General features: G+C 39.7%; 2 protein-coding genes across 2 annotated transcripts; both read left to right on the top strand.

Moving 5' to 3' along the window:
• Nucleotides 1-896: 896 nt before the first annotated feature.
• slmapb (sarcolemma associated protein b) lies at nucleotides 897-8,651 on the top strand. The gene is made up of 10 exons (XM_014016539.1): nucleotides 897-1,203; nucleotides 1,425-1,484; nucleotides 3,330-3,458; nucleotides 3,533-3,607; nucleotides 3,733-4,035; nucleotides 4,199-4,469; nucleotides 4,615-4,786; nucleotides 7,477-7,611; nucleotides 8,059-8,146; nucleotides 8,565-8,651. The coding sequence occupies exons 2-9, from the start codon at nucleotides 1,433-1,435 to the stop codon at nucleotides 8,140-8,142; spliced, it is 1,221 nt and encodes a 406-aa protein (XP_013871993.1). The 5' UTR covers nucleotides 897-1,203; nucleotides 1,425-1,432; the 3' UTR covers nucleotides 8,143-8,146; nucleotides 8,565-8,651.
• A 1,372-nt stretch (nucleotides 8,652-10,023) lies between these two features.
• On the top strand, nucleotides 10,024-18,170 carry abhd6b (abhydrolase domain containing 6, acylglycerol lipase b). Its single transcript, XM_014016562.1, has 9 exons — nucleotides 10,024-12,485; nucleotides 12,619-12,750; nucleotides 12,841-12,997; nucleotides 16,052-16,165; nucleotides 16,255-16,387; nucleotides 17,152-17,309; nucleotides 17,385-17,439; nucleotides 17,540-17,640; nucleotides 17,831-18,170. Exons 2-9 carry the CDS (start codon nucleotides 12,626-12,628, stop codon nucleotides 18,008-18,010), a joined length of 1,023 nt encoding a protein of 340 aa, XP_013872016.1. The 5' UTR covers nucleotides 10,024-12,485; nucleotides 12,619-12,625; the 3' UTR covers nucleotides 18,011-18,170.
• The last annotated feature ends 545 nt before the right edge of the window (nucleotides 18,171-18,715 follow it).

The raw sequence follows: 18,715 nt of genomic DNA, 5'->3' as shown, positions 1-18,715 counted from the left end.
AAAAAATGCAGAAATGACTATTTTGTATTAAAATAATTAATTTATGTTAAATTTAGGATGCACTACTGTTTCAGTTTATATACATATTTCAAGGGTGACAAAACGTTTTCTCCAAAATAAAAATCTATCCGAGGGCTGCGGTCAAATGCAATAATATAATTCATGAAATACAAATACTTCTTTAGTACAGTTTTTATTTTAATGATTATGTCCTGCTGGAGTGTGACATGATTTGTTTGTGTACAAACTAATACAGTATCAGAATTTTATATATTTATACTTCTCATTCAACCGCAGTTAAATTAACTCTATCTAGGAGGCACAATTTATATGAATAGCGTTTTTTTTTTTTTTTACAATAACAAGCTGGAATGAAAACAAGCAAAAATTAAATAAAAGTAGCGACTTTCTACTTCTTGCCCTTTTTTTTAAATGTAAGGAGTAGAAAGTACAGATAATTGTGTAAAAATGTAAGAAGTAGCAACACTGGGAAAAAAAAGCCAAACTTTTAAAGACATTCAGAAAACTTGAAGAACTCATGATCAAGACCACTTTAGTCTGACTTCCAGGAGGCTAAATACTAAGAAATTAAGAGCAGTTTAATTCTTTAGCACAGTACCGTATATCTAACACTAAAAGACAATCTCTACTAAACACATTTATTGTATTAAAATGATCTATGGTGGGCTTATAACAGAGATGGATGTGACATACACACAGTCTCGCAGTAGCAGCTGCTCATCGGCGTCATCCTGTAGTTTTCTACATCAGTACCAACCATCTAGAGAGCTGCTCAGCCCCCACTAAACAAAACCTCTCTGTGTAAGTATGCAGCTGCAGCTTCCGAGATGCCCTAAACAGATCCGTGACCCAGTGTGGAGGGCCTGGGGACTTCAGCCACAAAGGAAGGGGGAGAGCATGTGTTTGAGGACTGTCTTTTCTCCTACCACTAATGCAGCATTTTAACCATAGTTTATAGAGTTGTTTACATGAACTCGTTCTTTGTCTCTGTTGGCTTCAGTTCAGAGAATGCAGGGGGGGGTTTGTGTGTTGCATGTGATCCCGTTGGTGTCGGTCCCCTTTTGCTGCTTGGACTCTTCCATCTCACGTCTGAAAAAATCTGATAGTTAGGGAAGAGTTCTTTATGTCAGGGACTGCTGTAGCCTCGGCACATAGAGGACTGCACCTCCTGGATCACATAAGGTAATCCTGCATTCAGTGTTTAGTGTTTTTAATCTTGTGTTTAGAAGATTTTCTGTGGCTCATTTTTACTTTTTAAAGCTCTAACATTTGTGCGGATGAGAATGCAGTTTTGTTTGTGTAAGGATACTCAAATCCCCAACAATAGCAACTGCATCTGTTCAATGTTTGGCTCAAATCTCTGCATGTTTTATGTATTTATGCTCACTGTTTTGTATTAACAGATAAGCAAATGGACGAGAAAGAGCTGAGTGATCCACTGAACAATGTATCGTTGATCAAAGGTAATAAAGCTTAGTTTTTTCACCTCAAATTAAGGTCGTACATAATTTAGGCTGAATGACTTGGCAATGTTTTGCTTCTCTGCTGGCAAGGCATCCTTTGCTAAAGGGTAGACCTAAAATCATTTAAAAAAGGATGAGTGATGTTTTTATTTATTATTTTTGTTGGACATTTGACTCAGTTGGCTCACAGGGTTGTGGATGGCCTTATTTTTTAGAGAATAATCTCTTGTTTCACCAGCTTTTAAGAGGATTGAGTCACTCAGAGGATGCTAATGTTTATTAGCTCTGATTGAAATGACTCATGTTGGGGAAAATGCAATTATAGTCCAACATGGGATGATTTAAAAACTTTAAAAAAAAAGAGGCATTTATGACAAAATGTACAAGCAGCTTGGCGAGTGAATCAATTTTGCATGATGAATGAATTGGTAATGCTACTCTGCACATTGTACAGAGAGCATAACGCTGTCCTCTGTGCCATTTCAGACAGAATATTTCTCTGGATTATAGTTCTAGGTGAGCATTTAGTGGCTGTAATGTGATCTTGCTCCTGGGAGCGTGAGCAGTGCTTTCTGAGATAAAATCGACGACACCGAGGGTGAGCGGTGCTAAACTCTCTGACTCCATTTCCTGTCACATTCATCGGGAAGGCATCGGGCGGCAGGGAGAGACGGACCACGATGGCGCTGGCCCTCAGCGCTCGAGCTAAAAAAAGACTTTCTCCTTTTTTTTTGTCTGTCAGCACTGGAGGCACTGTGATGCTCACTCCCCCACTCCTGCTCACACACACACATACACACACACACACACTGGTCTGATGTATTTTTGCTTCTATTACTGCTTTGAAAGACACATGGCTGTTACAACAAATGTTTCCAAAGATAACATGTTGCACTGTCAAGTGAAATATCCTTTACCCCCTCCTGGTGTCTTTCAAACCAAGTGGGCACAGGGAGGGAGCCCACTCACATTCTGGCTCTCGCTCATGCATATGCAAACATGACGGAGCGCTGCCCTCTCTTGTGTTGTCTGGCACACAGCTGGTCGGTCATGTGGTTTCAGTCAAAGGATGTCACCAGCTCCTACAGCGTCTCTTTAATTTATTATTTTAGGGGCATCTGTAAGCGTCCTCTGAGAGAGAGCTAGTGACTCAACAACAACACGGCGTAGCATATGTCCTGTCAGGACTTCACGACTCCAAAATCCCTTTCAGTCCTGTGACCGGTCCATTTATGGTGCGTGATCTGGCCTGCCTCATGTTTTTGGCCTCCACCAAATGTTCGGCCTCAGATTAGGTCATCTCTTTATTTTAGTTACGATAGATTAGTGGGGGATCAAGATTTTCTCCGGGCGGTTTGCAAAGCGCAAATATTTTGTGGGGTTTGTTTCCACCACCCACCCACCCCAGGAAACACAACAGACCCTTGACAACGTTGGCAAGTTCTTCCCCCTTTGTGCATTGTGTTTGCTTGTGTGCTATAAATGAACAATGTAGACGTGCCAGAGGCTCGGATGTGGCTGAGGTGATGGACAATTTGGCCAGAAAACGCACATAACTACAGCTCGGCCTATTTCTGTACTCGCAATTAGTTGACGTAATATTTTGATATCTAGGGAAATCATCTCGCAGCCCCGTTTCAACATTTGGGACTGTGGCTGAATTGACATTGTGGAAATTTTCTGTTCTTGTTCCTTGTTTTTGTTCGGAAAGTGAGTCAGTTTCCATCATCGTGCCTAACATTTGGCCTCTTTTCGCCTAATATGGGCTCTGCTCTCAACAGCTGCAGGTTTCGTGGACCTCCTAGCTGGAATTCCTAATTTGTTTATTTTGGGCTTTATTATTAGACGACCTGAGCCGATCAAACATGGGCTCCTCTGGTGACTCAGAGAAAGTGATTCAGCGCCTGAACGATGAGCTTCAAGAGGCTTGGGACATGGCTAACGCAGAGAAACAAAAGTGCAACGAGCTACAAGGTAACGGGGAGTTTCTCAGCTCTTCACAGTGTTCCGTGTTAAATGAACACTGAAACTCTGTTTATATTTGGAAGGCCAACTGGAGAAAGAGAGGAAAGACAAAAAACAGCAAGCTGACGACTCAGCGAAACAAATAAAACAACTTCAAGGTACATGTCTTTTGTTTGTGAGTTAAAAAACGTTGGTTTTTTTTTTTTTTGTTTTTTTGTTTTTTTTGCAAAGGACAGTAAACATCGTCGCCGCCGATCTGACGGTTGATCTCGTTTTCGGACAGGTCAGCTGCAGCTGCTCCAAGACGAGCTGGGCGTTCTCAGGGAGCAGGTCGACGCCTCTTCCAGCGCACGCGACGACCTCCAAGACGCCCGGGACGAGGTCAAGTCGCTGAAGCGCGCCCTGGAGGCGGCCGCCGCCGAGAGGGACCGCGACGTCGCTTCCGTCCAGTCCAACCTGGCGACCGTCTCGAAGGATCTGGACAAGTGGCGCCAGACCGCCAACAAGTACGAGCGTGAGATTGACAACCTGCAGCGGGACTTGGAGCAGCAGAGCAAGCAGTGGCAGAAAACAGCAGAAATACAAGGTGATGCGCTTATTTGTGTTGACGTTTTGACTCGTCCAGAAATAACTACCGTATTTTTGAATTATGCTGTGGTGCTTTTGAATGTTTCTCTGACTGAAACACAAGCAGAAGATCTGCTCCGAGAGTGCACCGTTACATAAAGCATGTTTCTCTCCCCCTCCAGCCAGCGAGCTGCAGTCGCTGCAGGTGGAGTGCAACGGTCTCCAGAAGGAGTGCTCTGTCCTGCGAGCTGACAAGCAGGATATAGTGAACAAGCACCAGAAAGAGAAGAGCGGCCTGCAGAGTGAGTGTGGCTCTCTCAGGGCAGAGAGGGACGAAATCCTCAAGAGTCACCAGAACGAGAGGGCCGACCTGCAGAGTGAGTGTTCAGCACTGCGCAGCGAGAAGGAGGCGCTGCTGCAGAAACAGCAGCAGCTGGAGAGGGAAGTTATCAGGTCAGTGAACCGACTGACATCACCTGAAGTGTCGCTTCGCCCAATACATTAACGTCACATCTGTCATATTTACTCAGCTCAGCTTCATTATACCTTCAACCACTCATCCTTCAAATTTTACGGTCTCTGTTTTTTTGGGGGCTAGTTTGCGTGCTCAGAATGCTGATCTGAACAGCAGCCTCGGCGCCCTCGAGCAGTCCCAGGAGGAGCTGGAGAGGAAGCTGGAGGCGCTGCAGCTCCAGCATCAGCAGGACAACACCAAGCTGCAGACCCAGCTGGACGAAGCGGACAGCCGCTGCACGGCTCTGCAGATAGAGGTTTGCTCCTGAATGTCAGAAAGCATGAACCGGTGAAGGGTTCTCCCTTAAACCTGGCTGCAGTTCTGCAAAAATAATCCCTACATCAAACTTAGTTTTTAAAATCTTTTTCTACCCATCATGTTGATCTGTGATCAAGAACCAGATTGGTTCTGAGTGAAGTACTGGGTTAGATGTAGAGATCTCTGGAGTGCTGCTGACCACGCATATCAGTCACAGAGTTTTACAATATTAATGACGTCTCACTTAATCGCTCCCGGCAAGAAGGAAAAGTTCTTTTCATGAAAAAATTAAAATGTATTCTGAAGAAATATGTTGATTAAAAATATATATTGAATGTAACAAATCAAGTTAAAAATATGCACTTTAAACTCATACTAAACATGACTAAACATTTATTTATTTTTAATGTCAAAACATACATTTAAATCACTCGTAATAATCTTAAAACTTTTCTAACATGGTCGTTTTTTTCATTGCCTAACACATCAGTAATAAAATGTCATCAATGTGTTTCATGATAACATGGTATAGTTTTAGTTTTCTTCTTTGTGTTTGAAGCTGCGACTTCATACAAACGTACCAGTAACACTGGAAGACGTCCATTTTAAAGCCTTTATTTGTCCTAATTTATAACACAAGCAACAGAACTCACATCCCTGATTTTTACTTCATAATACCAAAGCTAAAGGAGAACTGCCAGGACTCCCATCTACAAAAATCTGATAACCTCTAACTGCTTTTCTATTGTGGTGGTTTATAAATCACATTTGATTCCTTTTCTTGTGAAAACAATTGTTATAATCAGTGAAAAATGTCTAAACTATGACACATCTACAACACCATCCAGAGAAAAATGAGACATCTGTGTTTGTAAATGACAAGGAAATTCTCAGATTCCTCCTTAAACGGATCCATGACTAGTGGTAACATTAGACTTTATTTAAGTGTAAAATAAAGACTGTAATAATACTGTAGGCTGTTTAGTTTTGTAAATTTTTAAGAAAATGTTTTAACACGGACGGAGTCATTTTATTTATACACAAAGCATTCTGGATAAAGGATGACGTGGATAGGTCCTCAGTGTGAGCGAGCTATATCCACCCTGAAGGTTAATATTGGACAATATGTGACCCATCACATCAAAACGAGGATTAAGTCCAAAAGTTGTATATGGAGAAATAGGCAAATACGTGTTTTGACTAAAATGTTAACAAAAATTGCATTTTGTCAAAATATAAAGAATAAATGCCTTATTGATGTATCATTTGAAAGAAATGTCTGAAATTTAATCATAAAACAAAATTCTGAAGCACTTTTTTGAGCAGTAGCAACAAAAAAAACTGATTTTGAGGAAAAACGCCTTAAAATTTTGAGATTTTCCCTGTGAGTTAGCAAAGCTGTGTTTCTTTTTAGCTGGGAAATCTCAATATTGAAATATAATATGAGGTTCCCACTTTATAACGACATCAAAAATTCTTCAATAAAATGACATAAAATTAGGATTCAGAATAAGTATTTGTGTATTATTATAACCAACAATATAAATTAAGTCATACCTATGGATATAATTATGATATCAGAGTAATCCAGGTGTCAAAATGTAACTTTTAAAGCCAATAATCTGAAAATGTAATTAGGTCATTTTGACCAAATTTGACTTAATCCTCATTTCGATTAGATGGGCCACATACGATTGACTCTTAAATAAAACCAGAGTGCGTTGACAGAGAGGAGAAGGTAGAAATGACTCAGACTGAAACTGAAAATATGGATGGAGGACAACAGAGTTGCTTCATGGAAGAAGAACCTCAGCTTAGCCTGTTAGCCTTTGCGCTAGCGCTGATGCTATATTGCCTTATATGTATTAGCTCAGTGCTAGTGCGACAAACTAAAAAACTAAACTGAGGTCCTCCATCTATATTTTCAGTTGCAGCTTAGTCATTTTTGTGACGAGAGGAGAATGTGTAGCGCTGAGCTAATACATATATATGGTGATAGCATTGGGGCTAACGCTAAAGCTAACAGGCTAAGCTGAGGTTCTTCTTCCATGAAGCAGCTCTGTTGTCCTCCATCCATATTTTCAGTTACAGGCTGAGTCATTTCTACCTTCTCCTCTCTGTCAACGCTCTCTGGTTTCATTTAAAAGAGCCAATCGTCAGATATTGTCCAATATTACCCCTCAGGGTGGATATAGCTCGCTCACACTGAGGACCTATCCACTTCATCATTTACCCAGAATGCTTTGCGTGTAAATAAAATGGCTTCATCCGTGTTCAAATGTTTATTTAAAAATTTAAAAAAACTAAACAGCCTACAGTATTTTTACAGTCTGTATTTTACAGTTAAAATAAATGTTTATCAAATAAAGTCTAATGTTACAACTAATCATGGATCCCTTTAAAGGTAAAACTTGAAAAACTAAAAGCGCCTTTAGTCCAGCTGAGTTGCTGCCTGCTGTTAAACACAAACACAGGAGTGTCTATCAATAAAGATAAAGATAAAGAGCCTTTGTTGGTTTGAGCTCAGCTTGATTAGCTGATGTAATAACAATCAATTCAGCAGTGGATATCCTGAGACAAAAACTGTAAGAAAACAGGTTTAACTAATAAACATAGGCACAGGAGTGAGAGAATCATACTTAGTCCGGAGTTTATTAGAATGAAAACTTGTTCTTTTGCTTCCTGCAGTACGACAAGGCTCAAACAGAGCTGTCGGATCTGAAGGAGAAGTGTAAGAAGGCCGAGCAGGAGAAACAGCTGCTCTCAGATCAGCTGGAGGAGTACAAGGCCAACATGGAGGACCTGCAGGAGAAAGGTTCAAAGGTGAGAAGAACCTCTGTCCAAAATCTTGATAACAAGAGGAGGACTTCTTTCTCAACCAGCAGGAGGAGGATATTCAAATGTGAAGCTACATTGCACTTTACATTAGCAGTTCACAAAATATCCAATGGAATAAAGTGCCGATTCATGTTTGGTAAGATTTATCTTCCCTTTAATCACACGTAGTACGTTAGCTGTTCACACATACAGGACACTAAAGCTGTAATTTATTCAGAAATACTCACATTAGCTGACTCAGACAAGTGATCTGGTCCATCCCAGAAGGTCGACATTGAGGCCACATCTTCTGTTTGTGAGAAGTCCTGCTGGACACTTAAAGCTTTGTTTTAAACACCAGTTATACGACTGAGCGACATATTAATAAAGCTGCACCCAGCCTCAGTCTGTCCCGTTGCAGCTGATCACTATAATATCCCTTCCCTTCTGTAGACGTCCCTATTGCTGCCTGTTCAAGCCATAGTCATCGGCCTTATCCTGGCTTTGCTGTATTGGTGCTTCGGCGCATTGTGGTAGTAAGGTACACATTACTCCTGTCCAGTCGGCCTACACGTCCTCTCATTCTCATCTGTGTATGCCTCTCGAGCCGTGCATGACCTTAATCGGCTTCTTCCTCGTTCTCCCAGAGCTACCTTCCTCAGAGGAAACGTGTCACCTGAGATTTCTAACCTCTCTAATCATGCAGTTTGAACATCTGACATCTGTTCGTCCCGTCTGAATGGCTTAACAACCGCTCCCCTCAGTTGGCTGTGATGATGCTATTGTTATTATTTTTGTATGTAAAAGAGCTTCTTTGTGATCTCCATTCACTCTGTGCCTCATCTTGATCTCAGTTGCAAGCTCCCTCTGTAAAAACCTTGGTGATCCTCACATGGGAGGGTTTTAGTTTTGCGATTCTTAAGTTCTTTTTTCTTTGTTTCTCTCGTACATTTTTGCAGAAACCGTGGATGATCTGGGCTCCTGTGGTTGCTGTGGCTCTAACAGCTGTGACCGCTGCAGTACTCCTCAGAACCTGAGAGCGACTTTCTCAATAAGTTTACCCATATCTGTCATCGGATCTCATCAGATTCCTGCCCTCCTTATCAAATCTGCACTTTTTGTCTGGAGGGGGCTCTTATTTAACTTTAATTCTTAAGATGTTTTATTTTAGACGGTGATAAAAGAATGTCAGTTTTGTGTTCAAATCGGTAAGTTTGTCTATGACAGGATTTTAGCCGTGTTAAGTTTACTATCTTGACTCGTAGGATTATCAATTAATATTGAATGTTTAAATATCACACCCCACTCAGCTAATTTTATTTATCTGTGATATTTTAGGAGGATCACTTGGAGTTTGAGTATCTATTTGTGCGACACAGCTTTGTAATTAAAAATAATAATAACAAAAATTGTCGTTAACGGCTGCTGATAGAGTGCTTTAGAAATGTCAGTGATGGAAGAGTGGATGGTTGTGGCGGGTAAGGCTAACTTTGTCTTTGCAGAACTGTTAGTAAAACTGGACTGGTTTCAGAGTTTTGATGCAGAGTATTTGAGTTAAGTTTATTTTTCAGTAAAGCATCATTTAATAAAACTGCAGCAACTTGCCTCTTGTACATTTTTTTTCACTAATCGCTTCAGCTGAAATCATTAGGTCTGAATAACTTACTTTCTTCTGCTGTCTGCTTTACATTTAAAACTTGTGGCTAATGAAATTTTACTTTTAATTTATAACAAGTCATAAAAAGTTCAAATTGCAGCCCTACTTTATTAGAGGAATGAAACAAATTTATGCTATTTTTGTAAAATAAATAACATTTTTAGACTTACTGGACTGCTCGTTCTATCAGTGATTTTATTTATATTTTTTGTATCTCTTCTATATACAAGTGACGTCTTTTTTAAAACTCATCAGTGACTTTACTTCTAAATAAGTCACATGCAGTCAGTATCCATTATTAATTTATGTACATACAGTATAGGCTTGTCAATAATCCTAAATCTACCTTAAAGTGCCTGCGACACGCACATCCTTCAAATACAGAAAGTCAAAGAAAACATCTTTATATTCAAGAAACCTGACACAAAACGTGATTTTATACATTTTGTCCCATAACTGGGATATTTTGTTTTGAACTTGGCTCTGCCAAAATTAAACAGGAAGTGACATCAAAGGGGAAATCTTAAAGAGGGAAATAGACGTTATCTTTGTTTATTAAAAAAATATTGTTTGAACTCTGACTCTTTCAGCTCTCTGATAGTGACTTAAAATGAACTAAAGGGACATCAGATTCTTCTTTGCAGTTGTTAGCCAGTATTACAATGTTCTGTTAATGCAGACATTCTCCTGTGTCATCACTTCCTGTTATTTCTCATGCCATTATTTCAACAACTGTTCATCTCAGCGGTGTGATATATATTTTTTTACAACATGTTATCAGTGTTATCTTTCCAAAAATGCATTCATGTTTATTGATTTCACAGGCACTTTAACGTGTTTTTAAGGATTATTTTCGTGTAAAACTTTGGATCGGTTTCATGCTAAAATGTGATTGTAGCTTAAATTAGAGCTCTTGTTTTTTCCAAAAAAAAATTTTGTTCCCCTCCATCAGCTTGTCTTTCTGGTTCTGTTGGTTTTGCAGTGTCATAAATCCCTAGGTATGACATGTCAAGAAGCAAAAATGAGGATGTAGCTCACACCGTGTTCGGAATAGTGTGAATGCAACGTGTGATTAGGGACGACCCCTTCTGCTCTATGGAAACCCAGATATGAGGGACATTCTCGTGCAGTGGGAGCCTCTTTGCGCTGATACCATGTCTATTTGTTCTGCTCTACTTTGCATGTAGGTCACCGGTAGCGGCTCTGAGATGCAGGAGGACATTTGTACTCTGCAGTCTGTGGTGTTTATATGAGAGACCCTTTGTTGATTTTACGTGTCATATAATCTCTCATTTACTATCAAACTTTTTCACATTTGGGATCCAGTGTTTTGCAAAATCAGCTTCTCTTGATAATCTTTCTAATCTACGGATTGGGAGTGAGGTGCTGCCTCAAGTGGAGGAGGAATGGGGTGAGATCAGTCTGTAAGGTGAAGCTCTCTGATAATTAACCAGCTCTTACTTCAGATATCGCTGACTGAGCTAGGGCCTCGGCAAGCAAAGGTAAAAACCCTCTTAGGCTACTGAGGTCTCCAGCCTCTTCAAATATAAGAAACTTAAGGTACTGAAGATAAGTCGTCTGGACAGTCATCTGAAGCCTTGCAGTCCTCCATCCAGTACAAATGACCTTTTAGCTGAACTTACGTCTGTGGTTCATGTCAACTGATTTGGGATGCAAGGCTCTGCTGATGTGCTTGGCTCTTGGTGGTTTAACACTATGGCACATGTTATAAATAAAAAATAATTATAACATAAAGTTTAAACATATAAAGTATTACTTTACAGAGACATAATAACAGTATAAAGTGTGAGCCAATAAATACCAGTTCATAAGGTTAAAGAAACGTGATGCAAACCAGAATAATTACCTTTATAGCTTACACTCATGTAGGCCAAGCATTATAAAATGAATTATACAAATAAGCTATAATTAAACACATCATTCATATGAATCTGACGAGTTACAGCGAGTCGTCTTCACTAACTGCCACATTAGGACCTGCAGCAGATCGTCTTTGACCCAGTGTTTCAGACAATGTTAACACAATAAGTGGGTTGTTTCAGTTATTTATGAGTTCAAAGCGAGTTGCTGCCAGTCCAACAAGTTCTCATCATTACCAAAGAGATGCAGACATGTCAATGTAATTCTACTGTTTTAAACAAACAGTAGCCAATCAGAAGCTGAGCCTTCGGTTCTTTTGCATGTAGCACGTATTAAAACTATTCACTAGACTTGGATGTTTTATCATTTTATTGTTGTCATAATCACGCTCAACATAAATTGGCCAGATTAACAAAAATAAAAAGCCCTGTTGAAGAAAGCTTATTAAATCTCTCACAGTCTAAACAAACACTAGAGATTTAATCTGAGACTTAATCAACTGTGTTTTCCTCTTTGCTGCTCTGCCGTAAAGCTTAAACTTGAACCCGGATCTCACAGGCTGATGAGGATGCAGCGTCTGTGGGAAACATTTTAAAAAACCTACCTCTACCATGACACCCTGTGGTTAGATTTTGGTCTTCAGGCTGAACCGATCAGTCTGGTTGAGTTTGAGGCTTTTGAAACACAGGGTTTGCAAAGTCAGGAAGTAAATATTTTTCCAGTCAAAATATAAAAGCAGTGAAAGCAACAACAAACCATATGGTTTGAGGTAAATATGAAGGAAAATGTGTTTAAGTGTAATGATATGTTTTTTTTCTCTCAGTTTTCTCCCACAGAACAAAATGCCACTTCTGTGAGTGAAACCCTGTGATGGACTAACCCCACCCCTCACACAGTGACTCCTGAGGAGGCCCACCTGCCACCCGAAAGGAAAAGAGACTAAAGATGATGGATTATTCCAGCAGACTTTGACATTTCTGTTTGAAACTACGAGTGATGACTTCACAATTTGTCTTACATCCTCTAGTCCATGTTGCCTTCACAGCATCTTTACAGAACCCAAGTTGATTTTGTGCGTTCGCTTTAAAACATTGACCGCCTCTTGTTGCGGCCCAGTTTTCCCCCAGTCAGTGATGAGTGATAATCAATGAGTTTCACTGGCTGCAAACAGATTGTGTCAAAGCAAACTGAACTCACTCACAGGAGCACTATTTAAATGTTAATTCTTTAGGGAGAGAAAAATCAAATCAACTCTTTCAAGCATTCTCCGAATCATCAGTGAAACAGTTCTCACGTGTCTGCATGTAGCACAACAGACAAAGAAAGAGAAATTCTTTGAAAAGTAAGTTTAATTTTTTTTTCTTTTTTTAAAACCTGCAACAGACCTTTGGAAAGCTTTTACATATCAATGTTTATTTGATACCCTCCCTGTCAGCACCTCGTGTGTATAATTTGCATGTTTTCTGTATTTTCAGGTCGGCCATGGCTGCAGATCTAGATGTAGTGAACCTGTTTCTTATTGCAGGAGGAACCCTGGTTCTTCCCATCCTGGCCTTTTTGGCTTCCTTCCTTCTGTGGCCGTCTGTTCTTATTAAAGTGTATTACTGGTAAGGTGGGGATCTAAGGTTAACTGGCAACTGGGACGATTTTAAATATTTGTCTTTTCTTTTGTGACCAGTCTCTCTGTTTGTGTCCAGGTACTGGAGGAGGACTTTGGGTCTGCAGGTGTGCCACGCAGACTGTGGAGGTTATCGCTTCTGTTACTCATACAGAGGGAAGCCTGGGATGAGACCCTCCATCTTGATGCTTCATGGTTTCTCTGCTCACAAAGACACATGGCTGACTGTTGTCAAGGTTGGAGGAACTTGAGGCATACACAGTTTAGTGTTACACACATAAACAGCCAAAATAAACAATTTTACAACAGGCAGATATCTGTCAAAAGTTCCTATATTATTTTAAATTAACTAGGAACAAAAACTACTTTTAAAATATTTTAAGTTTAACTGTAAAATTAACCTTTTACTATTTTGAGCTAAGTTTTTGCTATTTTCAGCTAAACTTTTAATGTTTTTTTAGTTAGAATTTTGCTGCTTTTAGCAGTTTACTATTTTAGCTTCTGATTAGATTTTAGTTTGGGATTTTAGTTATAGCCATTGGTTAATCTGTAGCCTTTTTAGCCTTTTACTGGGCCCATTTTATTTTATTTTAGCCAGCATTTTGCTTTCTTTTAGCTATTATTTAATCTCTTGTTCATTTACCATGTATTTTGTTGTTATAGTGTTTTCAAATTTTGATTTCATCCCCCTTTTTGTTCTGTTTAGCTATCCTGTTGACATTAGTCTTTTTAGCTAGCATTTTGCTTTTTAGATTTTGGTTAGCCTTTAGCTCAGGGGTGCCCAAACATTTTCCCCGAGGGGACCAAAATGAAAATCTATCCACAGCTGTGAGCCAAGTGCAGTAATATAATACATGAAATACAAACATTTTTTAAGTAAAGTCCTTTAATTTTAACAATCAAGCTATGCAATGGCCCTCTTTTGTTTTAGTCTGTGCACTTGGAGAAAGTCTGCCTTACGCTCAAGTAGCAAAGGCTCAAGGAACATATCATAAATTGATAAAATGAGTTTTTGTGGCCTTATAAAGTGTGAAAATCTACATGTGGGGTTAAATCTGCTCTAAATATTTCTTGTCATTTCATGTTTCATGTTTAATCCTAATAAATCAAAGATAAAGTCAGCACCATGACTGAAAACTACCTGCGCTACAGCCCTTTTACAGTGGTTTGCAAAAGTATTCATACCCCTTGAACTTTTCCATATTTTGTCACATTACAACCACAAACATAAATATATTTCACTGGAATTTAATGTGAAAGACCAACACAAAGTGGTATACAATTGTGAAGTGGAAGCAAAATTTTACATGAATCAAAACATTTTTTACAAATAAAAAACTGAAAAGTGCGATGTGCAAAAGTATTCAGCCCCCCTGAGTCAATACTTTGTGGAGCCACCTTTTGCTGCAATTACAGCTGCAAGTCTTTTAGGGTATGTCTCCACCAGCTTTGCACATCTAGTGACTGCAATTCTTGCCCATTCCTCCTTGCAAAACAGCTCAAGCTCAGTCAGATTGGATGGAGAGCRTTTGTGAACAGCAGTTTTGAGATCTTGCCACAAATTCTCAATTGGGTTTAGGTCTGGACTTTGACTGGGCCATTCTAACACATGAATATTCTTTTTTTTAAACMACTCCATTGTAGCTTTGGCTTTATGTTTAGGGTCGTTGTCCTGCTGGAAAGTGAACCTGCGCCCCAGTCTCAAATCTTTTGCTGACTCCAACAGGTTTTCTTCCAAGATTGCCCTGTATTTGGCTCCATCCATCTTYCCATCAACTTTGACCAACTTCCCGGTCCCTGCTGAAGAGAAGCACCCCCAGAGCRTGATGCTGCCACCACCATATTTGACAGTGGGGATGGTGTTTTCAGAGTGATGTGCAGTGTTCTTTCTCCGCCACACATAGCGTTTTGCATTGTGGCCAAAAAGTTCAATTTTGGTCTCGTCTGACCAAAGCACCTTCTTCCACATGTTTGCTGTGTCCTCAACATGGCTTCTGGCAAACTGCAAACGGGACTTCTTATGGTTTTCTTTTAACAATGGCTTTCTCCTTGCCACTCTTCCATAAAGACCACATTTGTGTAGTGCATGACTAATTGTTGTCCTGTGGACAGTTTCCCCCACCTGAGCTGTGGCTCTCTGCATTTCATCCAGAGTCACCATGGGCCTCTTGGCTGCCTCTCTGATCAGTGATCTCCTTGTTCGGCCTGTAAGTTTAGGTGGACGGCCTTGTCTTGGCAGGTTTACTGTGGTGCCATACTCTTTCCATTTCCGGATGATGGATTGAACAGTGCTCCGTGAGATGTTCAAAGCTTGGGAAATCTTTTTATAACCTAAGCCTGCTTTAAACTTCTCCAAAACCATATTCCTAACCTGTCTGGTGTGTTCTTTGGACTTCATGATGCTGTTTGCTCCCCAATATTCTCTTAACCAACATCTGAGGCCGTCACAGAGCAGCTGTATTTGTACTGAGATTAGATTACACACAGGTGGACCCTTTTGAGTCATTAGCAGTCATCAGGCAATTTCTGAATGCAATTGGTTGCACTCAGGGAAAAGGGGGCTGAATACTTTTGCACGTCGCACTTTTCAGTTTTTTATTTGTAAAAAATGTTTTGATTCATGTAAAATTTTGCTTCCACTTCACAATTGTATACCACTTTGTGTTGGTCTTTCACATTAAATTCCAGTGAAATATATTTATGTTTGTGGTTGTAATGTGACAAAATATGGAAAAGTTCAAGGGGTATGAATACTTTTGCAAACCACTGTATATAGTCATTTGACGAATGGAAATACTGTGTTTCTACACAGGATAACAGGTTACAACCTTGTAACTTTGGCAACTGTTGGTGGGCCAAATCAAATGGCTTGGCGGGCCAAATTTGGCCCGCGGGCCCCACTTTGGGCTCCTCTGCTTTAGCTACTTCTAGCTTTTAGCTAGCTTTTGCTACTTTTACTTCACATTTTGTTCTTTTCAGCCAGTATTTTGATATTTTAGTTTTTTTACCTGACATTTTGTTTTTTTTTTTAGCTAACGCGTTGGTCTTTTTAGCTGTGTTTCAATTTCAGCTTCTTCAACAGGTTTCAGTGTCCAGACGGTATTCTTGGAAATATTGCAATTTCTCTTATGTTTATGTTTCTCTTTATGTTTGCATTTTTATACAATGAAGTTAATTTAAAGCCTTACACATTTATATGTTCATAACTCGTGATTTTTTTTTAATATGTTTGCATTTTTGGCTTCCAAATATACAGAATGTAAATGACTTTCCTCTTTTTGCTGCTCCAGTATTTACCCAAACATCTGCACATTGTGTGTGTGGACATGCCTGGTCATGAGGGGACAACCCGTACCAACACTGAGGATTATTCCATTCAAGGCCAAGTCAGGAGGATCCATCAGGTTCTCTAAAGCACAGAGTTTTAATGTAGAGATGCATTTAAATACTTCTCTGACACCTAAACATTGTCATTGTCTCCCATCCTTCTTAGTTTGTGACAACCATTCACTTGAACAGGAAGCCGTTCCATCTGGTGGGAACCTCCATGGGTGGAAACGTCGCTGGGGTTTACGCAGCATTTTATCCCTCAGAAATCTGCAGCATGACTCTCATTTGCCCTGACGGTCAGTGTCTGCATGCATCTTTGTACTCGCGTCCCTTTTTGTTAACAGAGACATCACTGTGTGCGATCGGTTATGAGGGGAGTCACTGCAGCAAACACAAAATTATTCTGTAAAGTCGGCATAGGTGCAATTCTTCCAAACAAACAGAAAACATTATAACTTTATAAAGTGCTGACAAAAGTAAAATAATTTAGGATTTGTTTTTACTCAAACAAAGATGGGAACCAATGAGCCAGTTTTGGTAGGCCAGGGTCAGAGCGCCGAGGTCCCCGCCTTTAGCTACTGCCCATGGCATCATGCACCCGACTCGTACAGCCGATCCTGGATGCTTCAGCTGGCCTGGGAATGCCTTGGAGTCCTCCCAGAAGAGCTGGAAGAGATGGCTGGGGAAAGAGAGGTCTGGGCTTCCCTGCCCAAGCTGCTGCCCCCGCGACCCGACTTCGGATAAAGCGGAAGATAATGGATGGATGGAAGATGGGAACATTTATCAAAACTTCAGCAGCTGGACTTTAAAGTTCCCAAACTCTTATTTCAGATTGATTCTTGTTGCCAGCTCATTTAAAATGACCATTATATGTATGTAAATATAATTTGATGAGTGAAATTCCCAATTTACACTCCTAATTTAGGCCTTCAAATTATACAAGTTCAGACTTTTCTGTCTATGAAAGGTATTACTTTACTGTAAAACTGTCCCTTTGTTCATATTTATTTCATAAAACGTGACTTATCACACGTATATAATCATTAAAACCCTCCCACAGGTATAAAACATCCATGTGAAACCAAATTTGACAACCACCTACAGGACCTGGAACACAGTAACTACACCCTGAACATCCCGCTAATCCCCACCACGCCTGAAGAGATGGAGGACATGTTTCGACTGTGCTCCCACGTCCGCTTCAAGATTCCCCAACAGGTCAGCTCCATAACTAGAAACATTTATTCTCATTTGGACATTTGAAGGAAATTTCTTTCTTTCTTTCTTTTTTAGATTTTACAAGGGCTGGTGGATGTCAGACAACCTCACAACATGTTCTATGAAGAAGGTCACTGTGCTTATTTAGCACCAAGCACACAAATCTGCTAAATATCTGCTGCTGAAAGAATAAAAACACCTACCTCTTTTCTCTTGTTTTTTTTTTTTAGTGTTTATGGAGATTTTCAGCGAGAACTCAAGATATGCCTTACAACAGCACTTGCATCTGATAACTACACCTTTACAAGTAATATGGGGCAAACAAGACCAGGTAACTATGATGTAAAAAAATAATACAATGACCAGGAAAAACCTATATAAAATACTGAGATAATGACTGTTTTTACTTCAAATTCTAAACGTCCAAAGAAGTTGTGAACTCAAGTTTTCTCAGATGCTTTAATATTTTCTTGAGACCTTGGTGCCACATTGTGATGAAGCTTGTCTCATATTTTGTCCAGGTGGTGGACGTCTCTGGAGCTAGTGTCATTGCCGAGTCGGTGCCTGGGTGCAGAGTGGACCTGCTGGACAACTGTGGCCACTCTGTGGTGATGGAAAAGCCTTGTCGGACAGCCAAACTCATCCTAGAGTTCATCATCTCACAGCAAAATGCCAGGAGTTGCACAAAGAAGTCTTCTTGAAGAATTTTGGAATCACATAAAGAAAAAAAAAACATATTTCCTTTTCTTTGCGTTACGAGCTTCTGAAGACCTGACCTGAACATTAAAGCAGCACTGCAGTGTTCATGCATTAGCAGAATTTTATGGGTTGCAAGTGACAATAAAACTTTGTGAAACTACATCTCTGTGTTCACAGATTGTTTTGCAGCGTGCTTTCAAACCCTTTAGGCACAAATGGGAAAATGTTTCTCAGTGGCAAACGGGACGCTGAAAAAAAAAAAGCAAAACATGCAAAAACGATATATTTTAGTCACTAGTTTGCCGTGTTTCTTGTTTTACAGTACTGTGCAGAAGTTTTAAATCATTCTTGATTTCTTAGTTGGTTTCTAAAGCCAGACTTTATTGTATCTTTATAAGTGGTCTGGATCTACGGTTCTGGACATTCTGAAGGCTGCTTTTATTTATTTATTTTTTTTAGTAATTTACTGGCCTTGTATTTGACTATAACAACATATTGTGCATTGTCTGCTGAAAAAATGAGGAAAGTTGAGAAAAGAAGTCATTTCATGCTTAAAAATAATTTTCTACATCAGACGTCTGAAAGTCTTGTCTTTAAGAAAATTAAAACATGATGCAGCAAGTCCTGAAAGAGAACCTGAGGGATTCCTCTTCATTCAGTTTTCTGCTTATAGCACTTTGGGAACTGCCTTGTTAATGATACTGTGT

Source organism: Austrofundulus limnaeus, unplaced genomic scaffold (genome assembly GCF_001266775.1).
Source record: "Austrofundulus limnaeus strain Quisiro unplaced genomic scaffold, Austrofundulus_limnaeus-1.0 Scaffold3, whole genome shotgun sequence".
NCBI classification, from domain to species: domain Eukaryota; kingdom Metazoa; phylum Chordata; class Actinopteri; order Cyprinodontiformes; family Rivulidae; genus Austrofundulus; species Austrofundulus limnaeus.
Note: the sequence above shows the minus strand (reverse complement) of the source record. Positions and strands in the feature narration are given on the sequence as shown.